We start from the raw sequence: 23075 nt of genomic DNA on the forward strand, positions 1-23075 counted from the left end.
TACTTTTTAAATTACATTTGTTATTATTCTATGAAACTATATGTACGATTTCATTGTTTTACGAAACTTAGTTATTACATAGGGGTAAGAAATCTTTTCAATCTATCCTTCGTCTTGTCGCTGTGAAATAAAATATTCGACGTTCGTGACGATAATGATCGAACCTTCGCGAGATCAAAATTAAAACAAACGAATGGTGATGTTTGCCGAATGAAGAAACGAAGAGCGAGAAAGAAGGAAAAATGGAAGTACGATTTTCACAGGGTTAATAAGCGTGTAAAGATACGAACGTTAAAATCTCATTCCTCGTTTCGTTACTAGAGCAGATCGAGCAGATTAATTGCGTTTCGACGATCCAATTAACTCATTTGACAGGACACTATTTTAAAAAGGTATTCTGAAGGTTTCATATCTAGCAGAAATGCAATCGAGAGCTCTGTAAAACCAGCAAATTAAGTCTTTCACCAGTCGCGCGTACTGCCTCGTTACCTTTGACGAACGAAACCGCTGTCCAATTAAAACGACAATGCCAACTCTCGAGCAACCGAGTAAGTCGCGGCAACGAAACGTTGCCTTTCTTCTTATTCCGCTTTTCCTTTTCCGATAGGAGAGAAACTATTGCTCATAACTGTCCGCGAAAAATACGTGCAGCCGTAAGTTTCCACGAAGCAAGTACAGACAAATTCGTAGAAAATTAAATTTTCTACTGTCCTTTTTTATTCGTCGTATTCTTTGATTCGATATTAATTAAAATTCTTTTAGACGCCCCTTTTGAAATATAAAGTGAAAGATTCGTCTGATCGAAAACATTTGCACGCCACTAGAGCGATACGATATACATATCGTAACGTTTTACATCGTAAAAGTTATTCGAAGTTAAATTAATACTGTTGAGTTTGGCCGAGAACTTATTATCAAGGACGGTATAATTATCAGAATTGGGATCGGTCGCAAGGCACGTATTAAGCTAATTGGCCCGTAAACATCGAGGAAACTGGCAGGAAGAAACGCGTGCGACAGTTTTCACAAGTTTGAGATTCATGCGGAGAACGCGGCAGCGGTGGAAACGCCGCAAGTACGCGGGAAGTTTAATCTGCACACGTTTCACGAAACGATCGACACGAACCACTTACTTTCTACTTTTTCACGAGATACTATCTTTCTCGCTTCTCCTAAACGCTTTGATTGTACAGAAAAACGAGCTACATATGACTGTGAAAAACACGAAAACTGGCCTCGTAATTGTTCAACACTGAGAACCCACGCTATGCTGTCGTATATGTTCAGTGTGCACTGCTGTTAATACGCTGTACTACCATGATACCGTGTTTACGAATTTGACAAATATCCACGAGCTCAGTTCACGTAATTGCACCAGCAGGGAAGATCCCTATTTCGAGAAATAGCTTTATACCTTTTATATGGAGTGTCTTATTTCAATCTATAATTACAAATTACTTCTAAATTATTTGATGTATGAAAAAACGATCGAATGCTTTCGAGGAGACACAATCTGGTGCAATTAGCTTTAATTTTACTTATATGACTATTATATGACTTCTACGTGGTCATTTACAAAAATAACACCAGATCATATCTCCCTCGAAACCATTTAATCCTCCCTGGGACCATTTTTTGGACACAGCAAGCAATTCACCAGTAACTTTTAATTACATATTATTCAGTACATTACAAGAAACATCCTGAAAAGTTTAGGTCTGTTACAAATACATCTTCCCTGCTTGCACGTCGGACCAAAGATTTTTATCGTAACAACGTTCTTTTCCCTGTCTCTAGGTGTAACGCAACAAACTGACCTAAAAGTATACGCGCATACCCGTAACTCTGCAAATTGTCACAGTCATACTCTTATTCTTCTACTCTCTATAGCATTCCGTGTTATATGTAACCACCTTACTATTCTATGTATCTATATTCTATAGCATATCTCTATTTGTACTTTTCCAACTGCAGTGTGTGGTGATTGGTGACCTGTACTGTACTTGTGTTTACAGGCCCGCAGCGCCAGTACAAGTAGCTTTAGAAGCCTGAGCCAGGTACATACCAAATTGACATAATCCACATATAGCTGAGAAATTAGTTAATTACTAGCTATTACTTTTAGCTGGAAATAGCTAGACACTTAGAATCTAGACACTACATGCTCGTGCGTAGATGCGTAGAGTGTGCGCGATCCTCGCGTTCCAATTTCGTGGAACACGACGATTAAACTATCCAGTTTACATTCTATTACTACGATCATGATCATCGTCGGACCGATTAACGTTTAGAGCGAGACGAACAAACGCGTGGTCGGCCCTAGTTGCGCGATTAATCGACTATAAACGAACGCTTTACTACGGGACAGTGTAAACATTAGGCTGGACTATGACATGGTTTAAAGACCCTTCTAATCACATTTTGCAGATAAATATCCAACTTTAGTACACGGTCATGTATGGTACATGCATGTCGACGGTTTGTTTTGTCTTCCTACACACAGAGACGCAGGAATGGTGAATGAAGCTTGCCGCCCACACGCACACCCTTTCTATACTTATTACGTATATGTATATATATGATACTCCTCACCGAACACCACTCAGTAGATCATGCATGTCTAACTCGCCTGCCTTAGCGTAGGTCACTGATCTATTCGTGCATCCCCTCTCTTTCTTAATCTCTCTTTCTCTTTCACTTTCTCCTTCTTTTCCTTCTTCTTCTTCTTCTTCTTCTTCTTGACACAATTCGCCGGGAGATCTTTATAAAAGGAGTTAACGTAAGTACATAGAGGAGAAAAAAGAGGAAAATAGTCCGATCGGTATTGCGACATGGCTGAGCAATGGCGCTCGATTTGCAAGTAGAATTGGATGTTTCTCGACGAACGCGAGTTTCAACTTCTCAGACTCCGCGTCGCCTTGCTCGATGCGGAAGACTCGAAACGGCGACGCGCAGTGTGTTAGGCCGTGAACATACGGCAAGCAATGAACGGCGAGATTGGCATTTGGAACATCGGCGTTAGCTGTGCCATTACTTGTTTCGTCGCTCCGTATGTTCGCGGCTTTATTCGCGACGCACCGTGATTTAAACGCCGCGTTAATCCCGTTGTATGCGCTCGCTACTTACCCGCGAGCGAAGTTTAAAACAATTGGTCTGATGGCGGAGCAATTACATAATTTTTCTCGAAAGGCTCTTTCGATGTTCTCGAGTAGATTGAGAGCTCGGAGAACAAAGGAACCCGAGACGTAAGTCTCTGACTAACGCCTTTTACTCTCATTCCCAGCCGCTCTTTTGACTCGTAATTTATTCTTGCCTCGACTTTCAGTCATGAGTCGGTCCGCCCGTAGCGTTTCTCTTCGACTTTGCATATTAATCACGCGAACCGCGCCTCTTCGAGCTATTTAAACGGGAATCGTTTTATCTCGGAAATACTGGACTGCAATGCGAGCGACGGGGCGTGGTGCCACGGCTGCGCTTTTCGACGCGAATCGAGTCTTCGCGAGATACCTGGTCGCTCGATTTCGAATGGGAAACGACTCCTCACAGTTTGGAATCTGAAACTCTTGCTGTTGAAACTGAGAGAAGAATATCGACAAACCGCTTAAAGCGGGAGAAGAGTATACCGTCGATGGTGTCATCGATATTTGTCGGTGCATTTCATGGCTCATCCACGGCTGGGCCGATCTATCGTTTCCGTGAAGCCTGAAGCCGGCAGGGCAACGAATTCCTTTCGCCCGATAAAATATACGGGGGTCGGTGTCGTTCGAACAAACCCATTTTCACGAGAGAGCGGGAAGAGACCTCTTTTGGAAACAAATGGCCCGAAAAAGCCCCGACATCGTAGATTAAGAGAAGAAAATCGGGTGAATGGCATCTTAGGTCCCTCGTTCGGAGCACCCTTCTCGACAAGTAGTCGTCTCGGATATAAAAGCAATAAGAGTTGGCGGCAAGAGTCTTTGAATGTAGCTGGGAAAGCAGTAGGTTTGGGTTGAGGATGGTTCGGGTTGAGAACGACGATCGATAGCTTGCCTGCACCCTCGTCGTCCGTGTTGTCGTGGCCATTCCTTAATTATTAATTGCATTCACCTACTTCTAGTTGCTGTATCGTAGGTGCAGTGACACGTTCCAAGGTCACGAATCCCCATGTTTATTCACTCGATTCTCCTCCTCTCTTCGTCCGTTCGTACAAGCCTTTACACTTACCTGCGACGTTGTCGCGCGGTATTTGCGCGCTTCTTGTCAATGCTCATCGCTTCGACCTCATTGAAGATTCTAGCGACAGATATATACGTATATAAGCATTTAGTTTTATATAAAATGTTTCGAAATTTGATTGAACCAGTTACGAGACACGAGTCGTGATTATTATAGTGTTCGCTTATATGAATGAAGCAACGAGCAGAGTTCAAGCGGTACTCTTGTAACTTCTACAATATGTACATTTTCAGATTGCTTTCAAACTTAATTAGTATAACCGTGATAGTCGAATCTCGTTATAGCGCTAATGAAATATCATACTGTTTCGTATAACACGCATAATACACACATTCATGACAGATTTCTAGAACTGTTAGGATAATTTCACGAGTCACTGTGAATCTGACATACTCGACGATTACTGTAATGCTCCCGCTGAGTGTTCCAAAATATAATTGAACCGTGTTTCTGGAAATGCACTCTACGTTGCTCCAACGTTGCTTTCCTCTATAATTTTGATAAATCAAACGTACAGCCGTGAGTTGGCACCTGCTGTACACCGGGGCTGTTCCCTCGGGAATATGTCGAATACACATCACTCTCGATGACACGCGTCGATCTATCGATACGATTTAATCGACTGCTACTCTTCACGCCTCGATGACTGCTCACCCGTGAACGGTGGCTACAAAAATGTTCTTTCACGTTGGAATAGTACACGTCGTTCGGCGAGCAGCGACGTGGAAAAGTCGTATAAAACACTGAAAATAGAAACGTAACGACTTTCGAGGTATACGAACACAATCTAGGTCGCACTTATTGTAATTGCTCTTCAGGGTTACGTTATATCTTTCCTTTTGTTGCCCCGTGTAACGAGACACGGCGCTTTTTCGCAACAAAACGCGCTGCAAACGATTTTCACGTGAACTTTAAACATTCGCAAGCGCTTTTAACGACCGTCTTTAACTTCGGTCAACCTCTGAAAAATGTACGCAAACGTAGTACAGTCGACTTGACCAAAATTTTGCTTTAGGAGAACCGATTTAGGAGAACACCCATTAAAGAAACGATCAATTAACTAAAAACTAAAAGAAATCGTAACATCTTTGTTGAAACGTTTTTATTCCTGTTTGATATCAACCCTATGTACGCAAACTGAATTGTTTATGTCCACGTTTAAGCTTTTACCGTTTTAGGGTTTGAAAAAATCAGAAAAAATGGATGTACACTAATTCAAGATTTTACTGAATCGTGCAACCAATTTTCAGTCAAATATTAAGGTTTCTCAGAAAGAGACACAAATTTGGAAATGAAATTTCGATGGGATCATCGGGTTGTCTATACGGAGGGTTAATATTCCTAATAAAAATAGAAATAAATTATCCTCGTAGGAAAATAAAATTATTCGGCTTTCCAAAGGATTCGATTATCGCGTGTCACGATTAGTCCGGATAACCAAACTTCCACTGTAGCTCCACCTTATTTGACTTGGTTTTGAACCACCTTCGATGCCCGTCGATACATCTGCATCGCTCCTTTGAATCTTCGATATATTTTTACACGACCTACCAATCCTCCGGATCATCTACTAGCTAGGTTATAGCTTTTCAAGGGCGGTTGCAGTCGGCCCCAATTATTGATCCTTTGAAAGCGGCTTCCGGGTCTCGCTCGCAAACACTCGGACAAAACTTGAGTGGGTGAAACAGCTGGGGCCGGACCTGGAGCCGTGGTGGAGTCCTGTGTGGAGAGAGGAACGAGAGAGCCGACTAAAATGGAAGGAAGCAAGTCGAAGGGGCAAAAGCTGAAAGCGGAGCATGAGTGACGGGTGGCAATGGGTGTTTCTGAACGTTCTCACCGGATCCTCGACTCCTCGCTCTCACGCTTTTCCCAATCTTTCGGAGACAATTCTGACTTCCAGATCTCGAGATCGATCGGCCAGAATTGCTCTGTCAAGAAACCAGATTATCTTCGTTGTTCTAACGTCTATAACCTTAGTTTCCATTGGTTTGTCTATTACATTGGCTTTCTTAATGAGAAACTATCAAGGATTATGATAATACGGTGGTTCGTGATAAAAACGATCCTCGTCAATTACGTAACGCTTTCTAATTGTCAGAAATAGGACACGATACATACGGTGGGATCTATCTATATCCTGACTTACTGTCGAATGAAAATTAACTGGTTTTATAAAAACAACCTTCAAAGTAGTTTCCTATCGTAATAGCTTTTGTCAAATGAACAGAGTTATTGCTGCTGGTAAGATAGTTGTTTTAAAGTATACGGAATCGTTGTTTTCTTAAACGTTCACACGCATCGACTCTGTAATTTACTCTGATAACAGCACTTGAAGGAAACGTAGTTCAAATGACGGTAGGTTGTTGACTTTGGAAAGTTCATAACTTCATGATTTATGAATCGATATAATGGAAAACTGAAATTGTTGGATATTTTAATTTCAGATGACATCCACAGCCGAAGAAAAGATCAAAGGATCGAGGGTTGTTTTTGACAATGAACTCTTCAATTTCTCTCACTGCAAATGTCATCTTTCATATATCATTCATTTGGAGTAGCCCGTAAAGGTCAGTCTACCATCACCAATTTCCAAGCTGGAAAAACCAAAGGTTCGAACTGCTAGGTAATCGTAATCACCGGTGAAATCGTATCCATTGCCTATACTGTATAACCTCGATAGTCCGGCTGATATATGCAGAACGCGAAGCTATAAAGTATAGAGACCTCGACCTTGCCGCGAGTCGATGCCCGAGTTGATCGAATAAGTGGCCTTCACGGAATTCGAACACGATCCTCCTGCACGCTCAGCGATTTGCTCGCCGGAGATCCTTGATGAATATCCCATACAAGTTTGCCGCTTTTAAGGAGACAGGAAATTATTAGGCGCGTCGAGCTACGACCATCTAACGGGTGTCGGCTAAAATTTGGAAATACGACCTGTTCGTGCCATGACACGTTATGACACGCGAATTATACTTCGAAAAGGCGCTGTCGTTTCGGTGGACGTGCTTTCAAGCACATTATTAAGCTTCAGCAGGGCCTCAATCGGATTGGTTAAGTTAAGTGACTCGGGTCCTCTTGCACAATAATCTATCAGCTAATAACGTTAGCGAATCGACAAGCCACAGGTTAGAGGCTTTTTTTCTTTATAATTTTACAAATTTATATTTATATTTAGCGTGAAATAATAGGATAATTTGTCACTCGTGAAACTTGGTTGTAAGATTTCATATGATTTATTATAAAACTTATTGTTATTGTATAAGAAGATCTATCGGTACTAGTGATTTATGGGTTGTAAAATCCCGCTAATAATATTAGTTCAATTGTGCAAGAGAGCCCTGAACCTTAAAAAGAATCGGTTTCACGGTTTCGCAGATGTCCATTCATCATACGAACTGAAGAATAATGGCCGTTCACCGATTGCTGTGTGCTGCTATAACTTACGTCGATCATTTGACGTTGAGTATCAAACAAACTCGAATAGCGTTTCGCCGTTTACGATTGGAGAGGAATAAAAATGGTCTTCTCGTACGGTCGGTAAAGGCAACGTTTAATCGGATACTTAATGATTTCGGTACACTGTGAGCGAACAAACGCGCAGGAAAAAAATGATGTTCGATGAAGTCTCGTTGATCCCTTGCTCGTTTTTGACCGAAATGAATAATGTGTACCCGACTTTCTCCCGTGGAATTTCAATTTCAAGAGAGAGAGAGCTCCTCGTCCACGATTAATGAGAGTATCGTAGGAAGAAAATGCAGGCGTTCCTTTCACGCGAGATGGTGAATTTTCTGCTCGAGCTTAATCGCCGGTCATCATCTCCATGAATTCTGCAACACAAAAATTAACAAGATTAGCTTTCACGCTACGATGTAGTCGAACGATGCTACGTGTGTAGTCATTAAAAAATTCCATTTTGATCCGCTTGCTATTAAAATTTGTTTTCCTTCGCTGTAGAGATTGACGATGATATACGCTTCGGTCATAAATATTTCGATGCGATTCTACTCTTCATATTTTATAGTATGAAGCGATTGGGAATAACTAAAAAATAAAAAATACTAACTGCGTTCAATTTGAATTGAACGTCGGTAGAATTGCTTCGTGGTAACATTAAAAACGTCGAAAATTAAAGAATGTTTTTTGTTTTTTCTTTTAAAATTGACGGATGCCTTCCCATTACCTATTTCTTTCGGTATAATCGAAGAAATTAATTACGCAGCAGGGATAATCAAGGAGGTTCGTTCGATGAAAGGGAGAGAGATCATGTTCAGCTGATACCTCTTCACAAATGTTATTTCCGATAAGGGTTCGTATCGTCGACAGACGCGGGATAAGCCGAAATATTATTGCGAGGTAGTCCTTTTCATTTCGTCACAGCGCCAAGAAAATGCTTCTCCTGGAAAGCAAGTAGGTCGTATCCTTGATCCTTTATACGGCCTCCTCGGACTTTTTTGAAAGGAGCTTTGGAACGTTGGTATTAAGACGTTCAAGGTTTAATCAAGCCCTCGTACAAACCATCGTAACGACCTCCATAGATAGGAGAAGCTAATCGAAAAGTTCATGTTGCCAATATCGTAACCAGTTTTTCGAATCGCATTGGGAGATTTTTTTTATAAAAAAAAAAAGGCATCATGCCTTTAAAACATGCCTTAAAACGACGGTCAATTAAAACATTTTATGGTTAACAATTTCACAAATTTGGTGATCACTTCTCCGTATTAAATCTCCTGATGGTGATATTATTTTAAAATCGATGCTGCAATAGTAATTCCCTCAACTTCGACAGGATTTTGACAGAAAAATTTTCCAAGCCAACAGGATAGTTCTTATCTAACTTTTTTAAGTTGTTCGATTGTATGAAACGAGTAGCGGTTGCAGTGTTTTGACTCGCGATGTAAAATTTCTTGTATCGAGGGGCACGCGAACGACAGAATAGGATAATTTGAGGAAACGTGATACTCACCATCAAAGTCAACCGTGCCAGAGCCGTCGGTATCTATTTCAGCGATCATGCCGTCCATTTGATCGGGTGTTATCTGATCATCCAGAGCTGCGAGGATCTCCCTGAGAGAGCTCGTTGGAATGTAACCGTTACCCTCCTTGTCGTAAAGCCTGAAAGCCTCTTTCAACTCCTTCTGCAGGGCCTCGTCGTCCTCCTCTTGGAAGTGGCAGGCCACCCGATAGAAGGAGTCGAAATCTAATTTTCCGCTACCTGAAAGCCCAACCCAGGCCACGATTAAAAAAAAAATCCATCTCCAGATACTGTTCTCTCCTTCGAGGCAATTCATCGACAGTGTAAACAAGCTTCTCTCAGCCTCCTTTCCGATTCAGTTTCGCGGTCGCTTTTTCATCGATGGAAAAATATCCGAGACGATATACTTGGTAGCCTTCCAAACGCTTGCCGGGAATAAATTTCAAATTTATATCGGTCATCGAAATATAATTCTCATCGATCGACTAAGTTTGTGGGCGTGGATTTAGAGAACAGAGAGCGGCGGTCTCTTGTGTTATGGGGGTGGACGGGAGTTCGAACAACTTTCATTTCATAGAACTTTCATGGAACCTTCCGCAGCGTTCGAGCTGCATGTGGTGATCGCCGGTTGCCTTCGTCCGAGTTTTATGACAAATTACTAGCTATTGAAAAAATACGTAGAAACTAGAATGAAAGTTGAAATTCGATGAATCACTGCCAACAGAGGACATCGTTTAATTATGACACGCTGATTTTGATGAAATTTCGCAAATTCATACTACGGATAAGAATATTCAACTCCTTTTAACTTTCATCTACGAGAACTGGCTATGGGGAAGTAGCTTTCGAGGCTCGAGGTTGCAAACACATCTTTTGAAATATCTGAAAACTTACCAACGAATAGTCACAACTCTCAATGGATAAAACGAATATCTAAGTTTTATTTGCTTCGTCGATTTGACATTGAAATTTGTATAATTCCCAGTTTAATTACGAATACCATTTGGCATCCGAAACCACTAAATTCCTATCTCTTAAAAACAATAATTATTCCACGTGTACCATAAATCATTCGGTCGAAGCCCTTAACATCTAACATGAACGGAGTATTTGGAGTCGACATCGACGTACAATCGTACAGAGCGAACGACATCTGCATAATAATGCGTGCTGATAAAGCTAGGATAAAGGATGCGATGTCAGCCACGAGCATTGTCTCGATTTCCGAGGCAATTCGACGGGCTTACAGTAATTCCTTTCGGGCGACTTGGTATCACAGATCGACGTTACGGTTAAGTATACTTCGTTCGAAGGTTGTAGAGGCAAACACGGTGGCTGGAATAGTTCGATCGCGGCTTTCTTCGGCAACTTTTACTTGTATCGTGACTGCAACCGGGAGGGAACTGGCCAAGTTCTATTTGCGCGAGATTCAATTAACGTAAGTCCTCGTGCAACGATTCAATTTGCAAATATTTTTTTTTTCTCATTGCTTGTTGCAAGAGTTCGCTCGATGGCAATTGAGACTACTGATAGGCTTTTAAACGACATATCGTGATTTCGAGTAATGTAAAAGTCTGTTGATGGCACAATCGATTGATGAAAGACATGCAACTTTGTTCGTTACAATTTTTGAGCAACACTTTGGACACTTTGACACATTGGAAAAATACTCATCGTGCCAATAATCGTATCACTCGGAGGTTAATTTTTATAGATACCACAAAATGAACGAGTTTTTAAATAGTTTATTCTTCTTGCAATCCAACGGTATAAATTCTTTACGATCTAAAGTTCCCGCCAAGGTAATAATTCGTAGAGCTTTAAACAATTTCCTAACAACTTCTCAGCTCTACTTCGTTGTTCTATAAGCGTCTTACTACTTCCTAGCGAGAGTGTAATTCGTTTCCAAATGCCAGACCAAAAGGTTAGCCACTACTTTTAAGTTAGTCGGCTCTTTGAATCTTTTCTCGGATATGCACGCGTGGATAAGAATTCTTTGAGGGACGCACTGTCTGATTTGTTCCGGCGGTGACTCGATATATACGCGAATAGCGAAATACGAAAAAGTAGGCTGAAGGAGGAAGCTCCGCCTCGACCCAATTCTTTTTTGCTGTAAAAAGGAGCCTACGACGAGACTTGGCGGAAGATATCTCCGTGGAAATCCTGAAAGGGACCATTCTTCCTTTTGAAAAACTAGTCAAAAGAAATCTTAACGTAGATATCAACGTATGATATCCGCCGTTTGAATAAGCCTGCTGATAAAAGAGAAAATTATCGTCAGGTAGCCTCTTTCGATTATTTCGCTCTTGTACGAGTCCATAACGTCGAGCAATCACCTAGAAACGACGGCACAGAAATAGGGGCTAGGGTATAGGCAGCGCCATTAAAATGGACTAGCAAAACTTAAACGCTGCGTGAAACAAATACTCCGAAACTGCGGAGCCCTGGGAAAAGTTTCCACGCGTTCGCGTCACTTAGCTTTCGTTACCTACACACGTGTTTCCCCGTTTTCTCAGCCATTATATCATGAATTATTTGGCCCCGTTCGGTCGAACGAAGGCATCGATCCGCGGAGCACCAACGTCGTTCCAAAAATTGCTATGAAACTCGCGAAAAATGCAATAGAATCGGAACTTTTGCTGCGTTCCAAATGCCCGTTACGTAAAAATTCGTAAAATCGCGATATATATAAGTACCTTCTTCGTCTTCTTGTTTGAGTAACACCTCGAGCTCGTGATCGTCGAAAGTGTGCCCTAGGGTGTTGAGGATTGTTCTCACTTTTTCCTTCTCGATCCGACCGGACTTCGTTGAATCGAACATGGAGAAGGCTCTCCTGAGCACTGTAAAATACAACGAATCACTGCTTCTGTATCTCTTATCGTTTATTTCGCTGTTATCTTGTCAGCGTACAGTAGCTGAAAGTATTCATACGATTACCGTAGGTAATTAAGTGTACAAATTAATTTCGTTGAATATTTTCCCTTATTGATATAATGGTAATTTATATATTTGTGTAATTTGAAATATATATGTAGCAAATATCTTCTAGCTTTCAAACTCTGTTTGATCTGTAATCGGATCTTATTGCAGCGCTAATGAAATTTCAATGTATTTCGTATAACACACGTAATATAATTCATCAGAGGTTTCTACGAATGTTCGTACCGTACGAATGTTACATCCGTAATCTACTGTACGTTGAAGGGAGGAGAGGAGAAGAAACTTTCAGGCATCTTTCATATCTCCTGAAAGATTCTGGATCCGTAATCGAAAGGCATCGGTGCTTCTATTTACTTAGCTGTATTTATTTACACGGTATGCCAACGGCGTATATTAAAATAACGAGGCCAAGTAAATCAGCGGTTTATTTCGCGATACAGAGTTGGATTGCGCAATCGGAGCGCCACGTAGTACCGTGACGCGTTCCGAAACTCTGTGGATAGAAGGACGGAAAAAGCGTGGGCGGAAACGAGAAGACAGGAGGTGTAACATTTTTAAGAAATTCTCGCGTATGGACTACGGTGTTGTTCGGTCGTCGCCGCGATAAATCGATTCGATTTGGCAGAGGTTCGTAATCCGGTCTGGCCACGTTGAAGCGACAAATCTTAATGAACAACCGTACACTGGAAGGGGAAATGGTCCTTTGAAGTCCCGATGCCTCGCCAATGTAAAATACAGACCAGCTGCGACCTAAATCTTAAACATTCTCGACCTTCTTTCGACGAATAAACCATACTTGTTGACGCGTCTGGGATTTAACGAAATGCCGGCGCTGTATGCGCAGTGTCTATTTGTGCGAGCGGAATTCCGTTCCACTTCATTTTCGTCAGTTACGGCCGAGGAAGTTCGCCTGCTCGATTTTACTTACTTTTCAGCTGTTCGTCATCCTGAAACAAAGAAGAAATAACGTTTCGATACAATTTCACTGTCGATGGTACACGAGAGAAACACTTTTCGTTAACTGGATCCTATTCACTTTAGAAACGGCAGGCCGATCGAACGAATTTTGATAGAGTTTCTCGTTCGAGATTTAATTCTCTGTCTGTCAATTACTTCCGATATGGAAAATCGATCATAGAATCGCTGGCGTTGCGCCAAACTGCTCGATTTTCTGCCGTTTCGATACAGAATCCTCGAATCAATGCGTGCCCATGCAACAAACGTCACCAAGTTCCGCGATTTTGTTTCTCCCCCACTTAATTAACAAATTGACTAACCATCTTCGACGGTTTCAAGCAAACTGAGCACGATGCGTGTGTCCCTTCGTTCTTCCACACTAATGGTTTATCCGCACTGGATATCTTTTATAAGCTCAGCTAGAACGCATGGTAGGGGAGGTGAAGAATTTCTCTCATCCCTTCCTGCGAACTATCGAAATTCACAGCTTCTCACAGCGCAGACAGACGACGCCAATTCTCGCTGCTATAATGCTACCTACGATTCGCCGTGTAAACGGTTAAGTAACATGATTGAAATCACCACCTAATTTCAAGGCCGTCTATCATTTACCCTAAAGTCTTCGATCGTATGTCCATCATCCGCACGTTAGTGTACGTCAAAATTTCTACGCGCGTCTATCAGCAAAAATTATTTCTTTCGTTCTGATCGAATGGAATTACTCGAGACAGCCTGAAATGAAAAACAGGGTTATCGGTGTTATTTGCGTTAAAGCGTTTCCTGTAAAAAATTTACTACGTGCGATAGAATGTAGGATACGCGATATATAACGCAAAGAATATTATTTAAATCACAGTTATACGATTGTTTTCTATACGCTTGTGAAGGCCTGCCAAAAAGTTTGAGGGAAAAAGCAATAAAATTTTCGTAGACCGTAAACGTGTTGCGAGGAGGCGGCCGAGAACACAGCGGCAGCCAGTGCAAAGAAGTGGGGGTGCTGCTATTTCAAAACATTCCAGACTATGATACTACTGCTTTCCATTCAACCACCACATCGTCCGACGCAATATATCGCCGATTCTTTTTACTGGTTACTAAGAAATTTAATATCCTCGAGATCTCGTGAATTCGTGGAATTATTCTTCGAAAGAATTATCCGATACTGGCGCCTTATGCGATCGAACGAAATTGGGCAGTAAACGAAATTGTATCCGACCTACGTTGAGCTATCGACCGGAAGATGATTAAAATTCCTCTCGTTAAAATTCATGGTACAATTCATTCAGAAGCCAATGATATTTATTATCGTTCTTCGTCGACGTATAGCAGCCTGTAGTAAAGATTGCGTAACAGTGTAACCTGACGCATCGTAGCGTAGAGAAGAACTTTATTATTTCACGTCGAGTATGGTAAACGGCAGCAAAGTGCAGTTCTTACTGCGTTTTTTCGGTCTGCCCTCGCCAGTGATATAGTGCTTTTCGTAAGAACGCGGTAGACGGCAAACGCTATAATTATCTTGTCAGTCCCACCCACGCAGGGCATGCCATCTCTCCACTGAATTATTATTTGAATAAACTGGCGATATTTTTAGAATGTCCAATACCAATTGAGAGTCGCTCTATATTTATACCTGAGCCTACCTTACCGAGTAATTGGGCGAACGGTCGACGAACTTGCGTTAAGCCTTTCATTCCGTTAAGTGCTCCGTATGGATCGTTCACATTCTTCGATCTATTAAAAAATATCTGAATTCTTCGGCGAATCTTCCACATTTATTTTTATTTCAGCTTTGGTTTTCCAACCTTTCGTTCTGAATGATCGTGTAGCCCAGATTTTTTTCGGCTTCCTTTTAACGTGACCAAGGTTCTTCCTCTTGGCCTCGATCAGGCATTACGTGTAGCTCGATCGGCAGTTTGTATCAACTAACTCGATTTATTTTCTCCCGGCGGACACCCGCGCCATCGGAATCCGACTTGGTTCCAGAGATTCGAATCTGCTCGATTGTTCGTCACAGGAACGAAGGGGCAGTTTGCGGGCTCCTATCATCCGTTTATTCCGCGATAACGACGATATTCGATTTACACATTCGGTCCGTTTTCGATCTATCGCACTTGCAATATCTCCCCGAAGGTTTTTCAAACGAGATTCTACCATAGGTGATCATTTCTGCCTGTACGTGTTTATCAATCGTTGCTGGCTCGATTGTTACGCCGGCGATCTCTATTCGAGGGCGTAAAACAGGAACAAAAGGAATGGATTCCTATTGAGATGTTGCAATCAAACGGATAAACGAAAACGCGTCAGGTAATTAATTCCCAGAGGAAAAGCGGGCAAGAAACTAAAGGCGAGACTAGTTGGCGCCGATGATCGAAATCTCGAAAAGTACCATGGATCGTTCTATTGCGTGTCATTAGCAGAGATCCGAGAACAATGGCATGGGATGTACCTCGACCTCGAAACGTTGACTCGACGCTTAGTCGAATTCTTTGCCGGTAATTAAGGATATTGTTCATCCTGAGACTTTAGATTTTTATCTCGGCGGGAAAAAACGAATTTTTATTCGGATCAGAGAGAATTGCAGACTCCTCGATTATTCCACAGCTCGTTTCTCGTTAGCCGTCGCCCGTATTTTCCACCTCTGTGCCACAACTATCTCTGTCCGAACGTATCGGAAAACCTTTTTTCGATTAAATCATTTCACCGAAAGACTGAGAGACAGATTTGTTCCCAGATTAAACGACTAATCGTGAAATGTGGACAAAAGGTTGCGATAATTACGAATCGCGGTTTGCTCGATCTGTGATACGAAAGACGCTCTATATAGTTCGACTTTGATGTATGTGCAAGTTGCATCGATTGCATCTCGCGAGGAGTTCTGTCTCGAAAAGAGATTTTTCAGTGAACGCATAAAAATTCAGACTGTCCGCATATTTTTGTATAGACAGATCGGAAAGGTAGATAGAGAGGTGAAGGGCATCAGAGATAACTTTGTGAAGGGGACAAAAGAGATTCGTGAACAGCGATGGCCCAGTTTCGCTTTTGGCTATAACAACGAACTGTGTGCTCGATAAACAACCGTTATTTTGCAATTCCTAATGTTCATTTTACCCGCGTCCTGGCGGAGCTCGTAAATTCACGAAGTGTTTCCCCGCGAGTAAACGCAATTGCCAACGACCGTCTTCGAGATTGTCCCTCGAGCCGATGCTCTACAGAATTTTGATCCTTCTAATTATATCGCCTGTTTCAGCAAGAGAATATTCACCACAGAATATTCTCGCGATTGCTCTCGTTGCAGTCCAGTTGAAGGTCGATGCGGGAGTTGTTCACACGTCCGAGTAATTAAACCCGGAGGAGGAATTATATAAGCACGTAATAACATTCGTTTAAAAGTAGCGGAGCAAAGCGAGAAAAAAAGAGGATGAATTTCAGCGTGACCTCGCTTCCCGATAATTTAATTCCCGTTCGGTACGATTGAGGAGAACAATTCGAACGATGCTGCGCTTTGATTACCCTCGAAATTCCACCGATTCGTTTAAGTGGGAAGAAAAGCGCGGCACACGTTCAATAGAAGTATCTTTGTTATCGATAGTCAAGAGATCTAACAGTGGTGTTTTATTTCCGATAATAGGCTCGCAACAAACCAGCAGATGGAGTAGGCCATGTGAATCAAAAGGGCTCGACAGGTCAAAAAGCGCCATTGACAGCCGGGCAGAAGGTGGCGCCTGGTGCGAAAGTTGCAACAAAACCAGCTCAGAAACCCTCTGCTCAAAAGGGACAGGTTAAGGTTACGCCGAAAGCAGCTTCCGTGAAGACTGGCAAGAATAAAAAGAAGGGTCAGAGGCAGCAATACGACCTTATCGTCACCATAAATCTGGTGAGTAAGAATATTTTCTCTCCGAAGCGTTTAGTTGCAAGCGTCGGCTGCAGTAGAAACGGGCAATCGTAGTCAGACGCGCCACGTTTTACTCTACCGACTAGACAGCGCGCAGTAGAAACGGACTGTCGTCTACTAGACGCGTCTGATCTAGACCTTCCTTCTCCATTAGATGGTAGCACAGGTCGTAGAAGAAAAACGTTCGGAAAAAGCTGTATTTCTATCATGCTATCGTATCTTGTATGTGGATCTTCTTTTATTTATAAGCAGATAGAATTGAGAAATAGGTGGTCATTTAACATCCGCGCGTGTCGCAAGCAAAGGTTAATTCATTGACGCAAGAGATACGATCGAATAGAACGCGGAACGAGTTTTCCATTATCTAAATTGCCTTCGTGTATCGTTATTTTCAAACGCGGGGCGCCAGTGTTTGTATCAATACGGAACGTCCGTAAAAATAACTATTGCGGCTGCATTTTAAGAGATTCACACGTGCGACAAAGCAGGTCAGGGTGTCCGTGATTTTTCGTCGCGACGCTCCAGAAATAGTATCAGACACTTTCATCTTCTCCCTCGAGAAACTATACTTTCGCTGAGAAAGACAAATACCATATTAACGAAATACCGATTACGTTTGTGGATAATAGGTAGGCATTATTTTGAGTTCAAGAAACTTGATTCTCATTGGCAAACGGAACACTGTACCAGTCCGATTATGCAACACCAACATCGTCCAAAGTTAGATCCTGTAAAATATTTGCCGCCATCTCCGTAATTGCAGTCGATGTCCGTTTAAATCATTGTTGATTCAGTAGACTAGGCGTGCCTTACTATTGGCAACCAGCGTTACTAGAGTCCTTTTAGTCGAGCAATCGTGAACAGGTGTAAAGCGAGTCGCGCGTAAAGGTACTCGCCTTCGCGACGACGAACGAGCATACATCCTTCCCCATTTTCGACAATCGTGTTTTCGGGAAAACATCGCGCGTCGTTTGGCAAACAGTGCCACCAACGCGAACAACTTGCCATTAACGAAACAGGACGAAGGAGGAAAAAGGATGGAGTGCGAAGTAAACGAGGAAAGAATTGCCAACCAATGGTCGGAGTCCACTGACAAGTTAAAAACAGCCGAAGGTTGTCGAAAAGCTCGCACTCTGCCTTAACTCGAATAATGCGATCGTAGATAGTTACGAGTATCAGTTTTGCGGTTCGTTCGAGCTGACGCGAATGGCCAGCTCGAGGTCTTTGACTCTACTACACTCGTTTACGATGCGGAATATGATTTATCACGGATGCATATGAAAAGTTGACTGCGGTGAGAATTAAGCTCGCGTAGGACTACACGTGACATGGCGTTCGGGAGGGGAGAATCAAAATGAATTCGAGACGAGACGAAGGATCCGGCGGCACCAACAAGCGGTGACGTTACCGCTCGCTAGTCCATAAATATTATTTGTGTTCGGTCCTGTAGTCGCGCTAGTTCGATTGACGCGTGGCAGCCTCTTCGCAACGAGAGACGGAAATTTATTCGTGCGACGAGAAAAAGCTTGGGCGAGGCTTTGTTTCTGCGCTTCTTATTTTAAAAGGCTCGAGTGAAATTAAAGAGTTTCTTTAGAGAATCTGAAAAAACGAAGCATCGTTCACGGAATACCTTCATTGTCGGGGACAAATGTAAATTTAAAAAGTGCCTTGTACAGAGCCAGCTGCAATCGTGTTAATCGGTAAAATTAGTGCACGTGATCGTCCTCGATATGGCAAACGCGGAGGAAAAGTACACAACCGCTTATGGAAAACTGCGAAGATTGACGAGTACTATAGATGGTCAGATTCGACAAATAAGCGTGAGTAACGATTGCATTTGAACTACGCTTTCAACCCTGTGATACTGGAATTTATTATGCTTCGATCTTGCTTTCATTTTAATGAGAGGAAAGGACTATTAATATTCTAAGAGAATCTTTAACACGGAATTGGAACGAGTAGTAATACATATTAATAACGAGTGAAGCTCTCAGAAATCAAAGATCCGCTCCACTTCTTGCAAATTTCTCAACTTTATCGCTCAAGTATACAATTAATGTTCAATTTTCAGAAAAGGAATAACTTATTATCGTAATATCACATTTTGTTCGAGCTCGATCGACATTGGAAATGACGAAAAGAATGCAACAGGGTTAAAAAATTATTCTGATCGATCGTATACTTGAATTTACTTTTGATACGTTCAATGTACTGTTGATACGTCACAACTATAGCCATTCGGCACGCATTATCTTTGTCGGTATTAAATCGCATCTGTCGAACTGTTATCTATTAGCCGTGTGTTTCAGTCGGCGGCACAGAATTCAAAGGAGTCGGGTAAATATATAAATGCAGGCACGTTCACTCGTAAAATCCAGCTGACTTTTCGCGAGTTTATGCGAACCGCTCTCGGAACTGTTGAAAAAGGACGTGACCCAGTTGAATACCAACTCTATTTGCTTCGAAAGAGCTTCGAAGCATCGAAGCAAGAGCTTTCGGCTAAGACGGGTCCATTCGACAGATTCTCCTGTCCCACAGTGCTTACGATTACCGAGGATATCCACGGACGTAATCCGTGAAAGTCATTTCGAAGTGACATCGCTGAACGTTTCCAGAATACCGAATAGACAACCTGTTCGTTCCGGAATTCTCAATTAATGCGAAACCATATGTCGCGGAACAGAACGAGCAGCTGATCTTACTTCGTCTAGCAAAACTGTATGCAATATATCGAATATAACCGTTTATTTCGGTGAAAATTGCCACATCGTCGATTCGACTGTAACTGTAGATCACTCGGTACCTAACTTACAAGCGAGCTTAACTGACCCATACTGCTTATAGCGTGCTTCATTAGCGTTCGGTTCGTGGAAACCATTTCTAAGACGACCGTAGCAACCGCAAGCGTCGGGGGATTTCTGCTTCGAGCGCATCGTAAAGCGATTATATTCAGCACGTAGCAATCGCGTCGAACATTTTCATCTGCTTAAGTACTCGCGTTATTTCTCAAATGAGACTGCGGTCGATCTTTCTTGTTGAGATACACGGTCCAAATGCGATACCTTAGGGATGGGGTTAAGGAGAGACAAACGAAGCACGCACAGATTCGAGAAATTGTTATAAAAATCAAAGCGACACGGAAGACGATCATCTAATTGTTTTCAACAATGTATATTCGTGTTACACTTTTTTTTTGTAATTGCTCTCTTTTTAATTTGTAATCGTTTCTAATCGTAAATGTAAATCAATGGAATAATTCATTTTTATATATTTAATATATTTTGATAAATGTAATTCTAATCTAATCTAAACTCGTTTATAATCGAGTAAAGTACGATGCGGAGGAAACGATTCAAAGAATATACGCAAGCAAAGAAATATTTCTCTCGACTATTCTATTTAGCGAACCGTTAGTCTCTGTCAAGATGTATTTGGGGCATAAACGGCCTTACGTTGGCACAGTCACTTATACTAGAATGAACGTGCGGATGCTGATAGCGGTTCGCAGAATTGCTGCTAAGTCAATGTCCCTCTAATCGTGTTAACGGCATATGTTCCTTAATCTGCTGTCTATTAATGCTGATTTAACAATGTCGGAGCACAGTCGTCTGTAGAAGGCGGATAAGCCAGCAGCATGGTATTGCTGCAGATCGAGCTATTAGTTAGAACAGGATTGTTAATTGTGCGAATTATACGTACCCCTATCAATGTTTACTTGATCGAACATTCGCTTAAAAGCAACGTAACCACTTGAACTATAGTCGCTGTATATGAACCGAAAATTGTTGGCTGGCTTTATAGCTATGAGATACTTTCATTAGAGGAAAATGACTAAATGTGGGGTAATTTTTCTAATATGGAATAGTGCACTTAACATGGAATGGGGCTATCTTTTTAAATCTCACAGATGAATATCTTTCAAGCGGCTATAAGCGACTATGTCACTCATTCGTTTTAGTACGACACACGTTGTGTTTCATAAGTCGATCGTACGTCAATGTGGCAGGATCGTTTTACTTTGTTCCTGTACGAAATCTTTCAACGGTATACGCTTCGTGTAAATTTAACGTGTTTTTTCCTATTTCTTACTATTTTGTCATACTTATTTGTGTCTTTTGTTGTTACTGATATATTTACTTGCGTGTGATAATTGACGAGTGAAATATTTATGAGCCGAACATCGTGTTCGTAAAATTCCAAATACATTGTAGATACCCAGTAGTAGTCTAATTTTGGAATATTTCATATTTAGATCACTTCTTCTTTATAGGTTATTTTATTTATAAGATACCAGGACATATAAGATACCCCTTCTAGCATAAGGAGAAGTCGGCAAGAAAGAAGACTATGGACGAAAAAAATGGCCATGAAAGTGGTTTGAGACAAGAGAAACAGCAAACCACTTTCAAGTCACGAGAACCACCTTATTTCGACTTTGTGAGAAAATACAGCCATTTTTTAACGTAACTTTTTCAAAATGTGATTTTATCATAAAACAAAAAACAAGATAAGAAGGGTAGAACTACTTTTTGATGACATTCGAAATATGAAATTTCTAATGTTATATTTGACGCAGTCTATTGATAATTGCATTACATACGATGATACTTAGAATGTGAAATTTTCAGTATTCTATTCAATAGCTCGAGTCGTTCTCGATCGATACTTGTAAACAGTTAATTATCATTTTGACGAATCAAATGGTATTCTATAATCCGATCTCATTACCCACTACGATTTGAGAAAAAATTAATAAGCCAATACGGTAATTACCGCGGAGGAAGCTATCCTACCGTTAATTTGATTAAATTAATGATACTTCGACCGGAATTGGCATCATTCTGCAAACAGAAGTACAACATGCGATGGCGGCAGCCACCAGTACATATTAAGTTTTGATGGGACATTCCGCCGAAGTTTAAACCGTGTTAATCATTCAATTAACATCAAACATAAACGCCAGCGGATCGTAAACTACTTTGACGACCCTCTAATTTAACTTACCCTGTGTCTTTTTTTTCTTTTCAGTCTGAATATGGACTCACGGAGGATCAAGTGGCCGGTAAGTGGATCGTCGGTATCAACTTTACCATTCACGCTTTTCTTATCGCGTAGTAAAATGATTTTAACGCTTCGTACCTCTGAATACCAAAAGTGAACGCGAGAGATATTCTCGTTCGTTTAATATCGTGCTTCGAAAACTTTCCAACTGAGAATTCAAGTGTCTGTGAACGTACGTACGTTAACGAGTAGAACGGAGTTTTTCACACGCATAATGCGTTTCCCTGGCACTCGACGTTTCACAAATTAGAGAAGCTGTTGATGGTTTCCGTTCCAGGGAACGTCAAAAATTACTTTCTTGTATACAAAAGCGTGGTTTAATCTTGCCTCGGAGTGACGCGGCTATTAAATTAATCTGTGCTGAAGTATTTTACGTCTATGCTGTCGTTCGTAATTCTGGAAAATGCCCACATTTTCATCATTTTCGCAAATTAATAACTAGAAGCACTGCTACCTTCTTGTAGAATCAGAATGTAGTTTAGTTTATCTGTATATAGTAAAAGTCTGTACATTCGCGTGTCACGATTGAATTAAATCTGCTCTTGTTCGTTTTGTATGTTCAAATTACTATTGACAATATGTTTCCGCATCTCCAATATTTCAAGGAGTCCAAAGTTCGCCCCGGGGCCTAATTTAGTCCTTTGATCGATCTTTTTTTTTTTTTACTATTATTTGTATTAGCTTTTATAGAACAACTATTACAAATCCTCGTTATTAAGTGTTCAACTTAATTATACAAATTCTGTCGGATTAAGAAATTGACTTGCTTTTGGATAAATGTCAAGAAAGGCTTTAGCGGAACGAAATTTGCATCTCATCCTAGTGTTGTCACATACACGTATACAGAGTCTTTCTCAGCAATTTTGAAATCGCGTTAAACGAAGACGCTGTAGCAGTTTTTTGATCGCGTATTCACAATAATTCGAAAGTGTTCAAATAGTTATGAGCGATAGACTGTATAAAGCCACGGGAAGAGGTCGTCTAATTTGTGAAAGTAGCCTTATGTAAGTACATATCCTGTCACTCGAGCTGGTA

At 41.4% G+C, this 23075-nt stretch overlaps 3 protein-coding genes across 7 annotated transcripts in view; 1 reads left to right on the forward strand and 2 right to left on the reverse strand.

The window, feature by feature from the left end:
• The window catches only part of LOC139991550 (uncharacterized), a 289560-nt gene that overhangs the window by 204890 nt on the left and 61595 nt on the right, over nucleotides 1–23075 (reverse strand). The window lies entirely within an intron of this gene.
• LOC139991599 (neo-calmodulin) overlaps nucleotides 1–23075 on the forward strand; it is an 84995-nt gene that overhangs the window by 50317 nt on the left and 11603 nt on the right. For 3 of the 5 annotated variants that reach the window (XM_072011831.1, XM_072011832.1, XM_072011830.1), the window contains 2 exons: nucleotides 16716–16961; nucleotides 22008–22041. In XM_072011831.1, coding sequence (XP_071867932.1) covers nucleotides 16716–16961; nucleotides 22008–22041 — 280 coding nt within the window. Of the gene's footprint in view, nucleotides 1–2015; nucleotides 2058–16715; nucleotides 16962–17298; nucleotides 18800–22007; nucleotides 22042–23075 lie in introns of those variants that run through there. The other 2 variants (XM_072011829.1, XM_072011833.1) reach the window with 2 other exon arrangements.
• Nucleotides 7750–13541, reverse strand: Tpnciib (troponin C type IIb). Its single transcript, XM_072011834.1, has 5 exons — nucleotides 13408–13541; nucleotides 13059–13077; nucleotides 11887–12030; nucleotides 9182–9430; nucleotides 7750–8045 (listed from the first exon to the last, which is right to left on the reverse strand). Exons 1-5 carry the CDS (start codon nucleotides 13408–13410, stop codon nucleotides 8017–8019), a joined length of 444 nt encoding a protein of 147 aa, XP_071867935.1. The 5' UTR covers nucleotides 13411–13541; the 3' UTR covers nucleotides 7750–8016.

This window comes from Bombus fervidus, chromosome 10 (genome assembly GCF_041682495.2).
Source record: "Bombus fervidus isolate BK054 chromosome 10, iyBomFerv1, whole genome shotgun sequence".
In the NCBI taxonomy this organism is placed as follows: domain Eukaryota; kingdom Metazoa; phylum Arthropoda; class Insecta; order Hymenoptera; family Apidae; genus Bombus; species Bombus fervidus.